Source organism: Nestor notabilis, unplaced genomic scaffold (assembly GCF_000696875.1).
Source record: "Nestor notabilis isolate BGI_N333 unplaced genomic scaffold, ASM69687v1 scaffold17064, whole genome shotgun sequence".
NCBI classification, from domain to species: domain Eukaryota; kingdom Metazoa; phylum Chordata; class Aves; order Psittaciformes; family Psittacidae; genus Nestor; species Nestor notabilis.
Genome location: NW_009924439.1, coordinates 56880 through 65155, shown reverse-complemented (window position 1 = coordinate 65155; position 8276 = coordinate 56880). Strand labels below are relative to the sequence as shown.

Genomic DNA, 8276 nt, shown 5'->3' with positions numbered 1-8276 from the left:
CTGAAAATATTCCAAGTGCTCAGCATAGACTCCTTGCTGAAGTAGCTAATTATTCATGGAGTGCCACTTGTCAAAATGCCATCTCACTGCTAGGTAGAAACCCTCCCCTCGGGACTCCTCCCAAGCCCTTTGGCTTGGTTAGGTGGGAAAAACTGCCCTCTTTCTGCCTTGGCTGTTCTTTTTCTGTGTATTGACCAAATATGAAGTCTACAAGTATTTCCTGGCTTTTCCTCCTCTTCCCCTCCCTGACCTTCATGCCACATCTTCAGGATGAAGTATGACACATTGGGCATACAGCAAATAAATCCATTTTGTTTCTAGCTGGTCAAATACTCATATGAATTTGTGAAAAGGCACCTCCTGCAATGGGCCTGGATTGAGCCCGAGGACAAATGTTATGAAAGACTCAACATTATAATAAACTTAGCAATACACTCTGAATGGGTTTTGCCTCAATTTTTAGGGTGATGCAAAATCAAATACAGCCATAGAGTTTAAGGAGAAAGGAAAACAGCATAAAGGGCATGTATTAATAGAGGCTGTCTATGTCCAATTATCTAATTTTTTGCTCTATTTTAAGAAGCAGAAAAGAGGATAAATCTTTAGAAGCCCACATACTGTGTTTTGGGATATTTCCTGATGAAGTAACAGATGTAGTTGAAATGAAGAAGGTGATGGGTGATGGAATGGTGGTGTTAAGCTTACAAAAAAAAATCCTTGTGGTGGGCAAACTTGAGGAGAGGTACTTCTGGGGAGACAGAAGAGATTCTGTTATAAAAGCAATTCAGAGTGGAGTGGACTTGAGCTACAAATGGGCCAGAATAGCAATATTATATAAAAGCATAAAGGAACAAAATTGCATGAGTCATGGGGGTGGAAGGGGCAGGAGGAAAAGGAAGTGGGAAAGGATAAAGCAAAGAAATGGAAAATCCTTCAAAGAATGGTTTCCCTTCTGAGCTGCTGAAGCAGACTGAGGGTGTAAGCAGGCAGCATTGCTCAGCAAACCACAGGAGGTAGGGGTGGGCTTGGTGAAAGTAAGGGGACCCCGAAGAAAGCAGGGCATGGGGGGTGGTTTGGAGAACAAAAGGCAACCAGAGCAGATGGAGATGGTGTAAAGACTGACCAGAGGGCAGGAAGATCTATAATCACTACATGGCACTCCTCACAAACTAGGATTAAATATTACATCTGCAGCTTTGCATTTCTTGGTTGTCAGGAAGAGAATGGAAACCCTTCAGCTGTTGGATGGTGCCTGGCTGCTCTGGTCCTAAGGAACTGCTGTCATGGATGAGCTCTGCTGGAGCACAGTTGCATGAAAGGAGCTTTGGTTAGCTTACCTGTGCTCCTGGTATTGAACTTCATTTTTATTTGCTGCATGTTGTAGACAGGGTGATGGTATGGACAGCGTGAGCTGTGTATTGACATTGTTCTCACAAGTCAGGACAAACCATTTCAGGCTTGGCACAAAAATTTAAGAAATGTTTTTGAGAAGCTTGTTTCATCTTCTCAGCAGTCACTGCTAATACCAAAGGGGCACCATGCCAAGACTGGACTGTCTCATAATCAAATAAATCTCATTATGGCAAGCTTTGTGTGGACCTCAGTTTGGTAGCAGTCTCAAATCACCAGTTTTAAGTACTGATTGATAACCTCATATGAGCTGAGCTGAACCAGGTGCCCTGAGCCTTTAATGAACTAATGTATTTGACTCCTTGTAAAGCAACTTAGCAGAACTATTTTTTAAATATTTCATAGTTTTTTGAAGACATTTCTTATCCAATACCTGCATCTTCTTTCAGCTCATCCAGATGCAGCTCCTCACCAAACAAGGGCACAGCCGTGGTGGCTGTTGCTGTACTCTCTTGCTGCACCTCTTCGGAGGCAAGTGCCTGGCATGCAGGAGCTGGAGGGTCACTCTGCGTTGCTCTCGTGGCATCATCACCAGTGCAGGCTTTGCCTTCAGTATCTAAAACACCAAATCATTTAATCTTAACTAAACCATGAGAAGTGAAGGCTGAAACTCCCTGTTGTCCATTTGCGGCAAGTCTCAAAGCTGCTAGTGCTCGGGGAACTGAGATTTGTCTTAGAGCAGCATCTGATCTCTAACAGTGTTAATAAGCACATGTAATGCAAAACTTGTGGAGACAGGCCCATCTGGATGCTAATATCCATACAATTTTCTCAACAGGACACTTTTTTCTGTGGGCATTCAGCAGCCTGGGCCACTGTGCTCTGGAAGCACCTGCTAAGTGGAAGATGAGCACGAGCATGGGGAACCAGAGGTCTCTGGGAGAAGGGAATTCCTTGCACGAGCAAAGCTCATGGTGCAGTGTGGTCCCAGGTTGGTCTGATGTGTCAGACTGGTGTCAGGCTCTGTGCATGACACAGTGCCAGGCAGCTGCCCCAGCAGTAATGCTGGAGCCTTAGCAGAGACGAGGCTGCTAATATTCCCTACCAAGCTGTAGGTTTTGAACATAGTTTTAGTTACTCAGCTTTGAAAATCATGTCCTGTGTGACTGAGCTGATCAGAAATTCAAATCCCTTTTCGTGCAGACCTAGAAACTGCTCCCTTTGCTTACTCAGAAAGATTTTTGTGCCAGTGATCCCTGCAGCTGTACGCATCTTGATGACTGAAGCTTTTCTAGTATTCTCCTATTCAGGCAAGACTCCTCAGAATACAAACTGTCCTTTAATTCATGACTCTCCCAGAATTTACAAGATCTACATCACTGCTGCAAACCAAAGCAAGCAATTACTTCCCACTGTAGCCAGGCGTCGTGCTGATGGACGTGTCTGCTGTCCACCCCTGACCTCCTCACTTGTATTTCTCAGCCCTAGACACTCCTTTCTGGAAGCTCCTGACAGGGCTATGTTTTCTTGCAATGATATCATGACAAGTTTCTTAAACATTGATTTAAAATAGCTAGCATGCATAGCTACCCCTTTTTAATACCATTTGGACAATCTGTGGGGTAATTTATTGGGCTTTGGGGTAAGGGAATCAGATTTTGGCCCAGAGATGCTGCGGAAGGGCTGCAGTATTTTTGTACGCTGAGCTCACTCAGTCTGCCTCATAATCACGTTTGGTGAAAAGTTACTGTTCTTAAAATAGCCCTTGCAGTAGCACAGTTGCTATGATACAGTGAAGGGGAGGGGGAAAAAGTTCATTGCCTACATTTCAGCTCATTGTGAAGGCAGCCTATAGATAATCATCGGTGTATTAACAGCTGCCTGCACTATTTGACAGGCAGCCCTTATCTCTCAGCTACATCTGACTAGTTTAGTGCTCACAATGGGGAGAAATACTGGGGGAAGCTCCCTAAATGTTTTCAAGGTAACTACTTTGCAGGTTGCTCACATCCTTGGAAGGGCAAGCTACTGGCAGCAGAGCCACAGCGAAACTGCAGTCTGAGATACAAGTTCCAATGGAAAATGGAAAGTGTATTGACTAATGAAGTAATGACAGGCGAAAACCAGCCTTGTTCAAGAATTTATGTTGAGGAGCATCTGAGACTCACAACAGTGATGCTGCTGCTCAGAAATGATCAGCTTGTGCTTAGATCAAAGTGGGTGTGTGCTGGGTTGGCAGTGGGTCCGAAAATGATGTTTTAGAGGTTGTCTGGGGACAGAAGAAAGCACAGACCTTAGATCCACTGGTAAGTAAAGCAGCAGTGTCTTGAGTATTGCAAAGTAACCAGAACAAGTAGAGCTGTAATTTTGTTGGGAATGAATCCCATGATATGCCAAGCCCTGAACCCTGTAACGTCTTAGAGTGCAAGTTGGTTCCCTAGAGTGAAGCTGTGTTTCAGGTTCAGGAGTTTTCAAGGGGCAGGTTGGCATTTGCCCCATGTGAGCAGAGCTGGAGAGGACAGGAGGGTCCAGGCTGTGCCTATGTGGTGTGTCTGAGCAGCCAGGCGTCAGGGTTGGGTGAGGAGAAAGGGTGATGTGACCTGTCCAGATGACTCATCACCAAAGCAAGGACGCTGCAGTTTCACCCTGGGCTGCTCGCAGATTGGTGCAGAGTCTGCACTAACTTTCTGGTTTGCTCTGAGCCAAACGGTTCAGCTCAAAATGCTGCTTGACAGACCCTGTGCTATGAACTGGAGTGTGACCCAGCTGTTGTAAATGCATGAAGCTGTTCTGGAGGTTTCTTGGACTACAGCTGCATCCCAGTTTTGGACTTTTTTTCAGGAATCAGGTGCTTGGAAGTGGAGTAGAACCTGGTGAAACAGAGGGATTTTAGGGTTTTACTGTAGTCTTCTAGCATAGCATTGCTGCCTTGACAGTTGCAACTTACTGTAAAATGAGGATTTAGCCTTGAAACTGCTGCCACTTCAGCTCAGTCCAAGTAGGGCACTAATCATTTACTGAGAATTATGTGGGTCAATTTTTTATTCCAGTTAATAAGCTGCTTCTACTAATAATATAATAAAATAACCCTGGAGATTCACAACACTCAAGAAAAACAACTTGCAGATGGCTGCAGTGTCCTTCAGCTGGCTGTTGGCCATTCTTTCCTTTCTAGGCAGCAGGGTGGTACTCAAAAGGTTTGATGTTTACAGGAGCTCTATGCAACTTTATTGCAGGCAGGTAAAGCAGTCTGTTTGCAAATGCCTTTTTTAAAAGCACAGCTTGTCATCACTCCTCACTGGACTATATGTATTTATTTAAACTATTTAAATTTTGTTAAAATGATCTTGCAACTTAGGACCATCTGTTTTCCTCCCAGATCTTTAGGCAGGCAAGAGGTTTATTGAGTCAGTGCTCTATGGAGTTTTATTTTAATGTTCTTTTGCAAAGCTCTAGATAGGCATGTCTTCAAACTAATGGAATATGGGGAACTTGCATACTTCTATCAGAAATGGGGTGTATTTTTCTATTCAATAGTGCTTATGTGCTAACAAGGCAAACAGTTATCTAGAAATATGAGAGATGCAAAGAGTTCAATGGACAGGAATTAAAAATGAGCTTTCTGAAAACTTCCATTTTAAAACAAGATGATGGTTTAATAGATTTTTTATTTTTTTCAATTTGAACATAAACCTAATATTAAAATATCTCCAATAAGCCAATACAAAATTTGCTTTATGGTAATGAAAAAAATCCTGTTTCAAATGTTCTTTTTCTGACACTTCAGTTGCTCGGTTACACTCCAGCATAGCATCACTGAGTATTGTCCCCCAGGCTATTTATAGGCATGGCATTTGTTTTATACAAAGAAACTCAATTATTAGTTTCAAAGAACATAATTTCTATCTATCAGATTGGTCAAACACAGAAGACCAGTCTTTCTCTATGACAGAGACTGCTATGAAGTTTCCAAAGTAAAGAGGGAATTTTTACTGTATTTCTCCATCTCTGTTTGGGTGGAAATGGCAGTTGGGATGTTGTCCATAGCACTGGTAGCTTGCTTGACCTTGCAGAATATTCACCCAGACCTCTGCCTCTCTTGAGCACCTGTCAGGGCTGTGGGGCAGGGGTATACAGAACCACAGCCCTTTGTGCCTGTTTCTGACACTTTATCATCTTTCATTCGGTGACTTCTGCTCAAACTGGTTTGTACTCAGGAAAGCTTTAAAATGACACTTCAAAATGCTTCCATGTGAATGAAAACCAGGCAGAATGGTAATATGTTTTGTCACAGACCTGGTTTACCAGAAATACAGCTGAAAACATCAGATTAGTATCATTTTGAGATTAGGATTCATGAGTTGTACACGTTAGCTGAATGCATCTGTATGTTTAAGTTTATATTTATACCAGCTTTAGCTGACTTTCTTAGCAGTAGGATTTAGCATAAAACACATATCAGCTCAGCTTGCAACATGTATAAATCAGGCAAAGATGGCGTTGCATTCAAGATGGTAAACCATCAAAAAATAAACTAAATGGATAGATTGCAGCAGGGAGGCATTGGAAGACAGACATGCTTAACTTGGATACTAAATGTTCCTCTCTGTTCAGATTGAAGGTTTTTCTTTTGCAACTATGTTTCCTGAAAAAGACTCCAATAAAAAAGATGAAGAAGTTTTACTTACCTTGTTCCATCATCTCCAGAAGGCCTTTCTTAATGAGCTCATCCCGACCTTGTCGTGCTGTCTTCTTCTCCAGCACTGCACAAAGTAGTAGCATAACACAGCACCAGTTAACAACAGACTACTTATATAATGGAGTGAGAAAGATGCAAAGTGGAAATTCTCTCTAGTCTCAACTACTGTGTGCTTGGAAAAAAGCAAGGATTTTGTTTTGAGGAGCATGGACTGACCAGCCTGTTTGTGCATTTTCCTTTGTTAAAACAGCTGTAAAATCACATACATGCAGAGCTGGGATTTGTGATCTAACCCACTATCTGATCACATTGAGTGCAGAGTAATGGGGATATTAGAGCCTTCATACTGTTTAATATGGGACGTTGGAGCTGCATCAGGAAGCAGTGCCCTTTATTGTAACACTCCAGAGGATATTGGGGCAAGTGGAGGGAATTGCACCATCCTACCTTAGGAAAAGGCAAGAGTTTGTCTCCTTCCTGATGTCCTGGGACATCCCTGGAGACTAGTGAGAGAATGCAGTGCTGTGTGCATGACTCCTTCACCACAGAGACAACTGCTTGAGGGAAGGTATTTCACATGCTGTAGCTCCCTCCTGTCACTTTTCATAATGTTACTGTGACCTATATATTACCTCAAATAAAAGGGGTGATGATGCTTGAGGCCATAAATGTAGCCTATTTTGGTGAAAGGACAGCCCATGGAAAGCAGCCTGTGTTGAGGCTTGGGCTTCACTCTCATATTGTGAGCTTTTCTTCTAAATGTACTATATAGTATTATATAGGAAGTCAGCCTATATGGACTCTCTAGCCTTAAACATTACTAATCTGTAGCATGCTGAAATCTGTGAATTAGGTTTAGGTTAAGTCACTATTAACATTTCCTGGGTAAGCAAATCTCACCCAAGCTAGTTTTTGCTGGGTGCAGAATCACTCTCCTGTTCTCACCCTACCTGCAGATGTCTGCTTTAGCTTCTCATTTTTCTTTTTCCGCCACTTCCATGGTTTGAAGATCCTGCCCAGTGTTGCCAGTTTGCTGTTCCTCCTCACTGGTGGAGTTCGAATCCCTGAGACCAAGTAGTCAGAACGCATTGCAGGGGACTGCTCCATCTCATCTGAGAGGGGAAGAGAGGAAAGCCAGCTGTTAGACAAAGACCATCAGCATAGACTTAAAAAGGGAAGGCAAATAGAGCCTCACCAGCTACCAAGCATCCAGTCTAGTCACCGAGATAAGCAGTGCAAGAGTCTGAAAGCCTCTGCATTGCTGGAGCCAGTGGCCAGGCTGAGAGGTGTTCAACATCACTGTGCCAGCCTGGTGCTTCCTACCATCTGCTCTCTTGACTCAGCCCTTGCACAGTACCTGTCTGGATGCCAAATGTTTCAGTATCTCCACTGCTGCCATCCCCTGTGGATTGATCAGGCCCATAGAGAAGAGCATGTGCTGAATTTGTACACCCTGTGCTTTATTCCATCGCTTTCCTCGTTTTGCCCATGCCTGGTACTCTCCCTCCCAAGGGCTGTGTGTAACTGCATTACAGCTTTCTGAAATGTGGAGAGCTGAGAGCTCCCAACAGCTTTAATAGAAGCAATAGAAATTTAACGCATCTGTAAATCAGGCCCATGTGGCCTCCAGTTAATCATGTAAATGTAATGTTCATTTAGAAAAATTTAGACCTTTCTGCAAAGCTGAGAGCAAGTGTGAGAAAGCTCAGGTCCCTTCTGGATTCCCAGCTTCTGGTTCTGCTCTCAGTACACAGGATATCACTGCCTTTTAAATGAACTTTTTTCACATAAGCTAACACAGAGCACACTGACTGGTGTGAGCTAATGCAAATCTTCTATATAAGAATAGTCCATTTGATACATGGTACGTAAGTAAAATCTTAGAACTGTTGTGCAAATTTATTCCTTGAGGAAGCTAAAGGGAAAATTCTTTCCCTTTTTTTCCAGCCAACCCACAGGAATTCAGAGATGATGTTTCAACTGGAAAAGCAATTTAAGTGTTCTTAATATTTTGTCTTGAAAATACACTGTAAGTTTTTCTTGCACAAAACAATGCAAGTGACTATTCACAGTTGTGTGCGAGCCAGTACCATGAAAGAAAGTAGCACAGTTCCATAAATGGGGTTATTGATGTCTCTACTGAGATTCGTATTTGAGCAGCACAGTGATTGTTACAAGAGAAGCTTCCATCAGGCATCAGACATGCTACATGAATAAAATCTCAATG

At 42.9% G+C, this 8276-nt stretch overlaps 1 protein-coding gene across 1 annotated transcript in view; it reads right to left on the bottom strand.

The window, feature by feature from the left end:
* Nucleotides 1-7156, bottom strand: part of PHACTR3 (phosphatase and actin regulator 3) — a 48322-nt gene extending 41166 nt beyond the window's left edge. Inside the window, exons 1-3 of the mRNA XM_010012603.1 lie at nucleotides 7000-7156; nucleotides 6039-6113; nucleotides 1784-1966 (exon numbers count right to left, since the gene is read on the bottom strand). Of these exons, the coding sequence (XP_010010905.1) occupies nucleotides 1784-1966; nucleotides 6039-6113; nucleotides 7000-7156 (415 nt within the window). The remainder of the gene's footprint in view (nucleotides 1-1783; nucleotides 1967-6038; nucleotides 6114-6999) is intronic.
* Between the last annotated feature and the right edge of the window lie 1120 nt (nucleotides 7157-8276).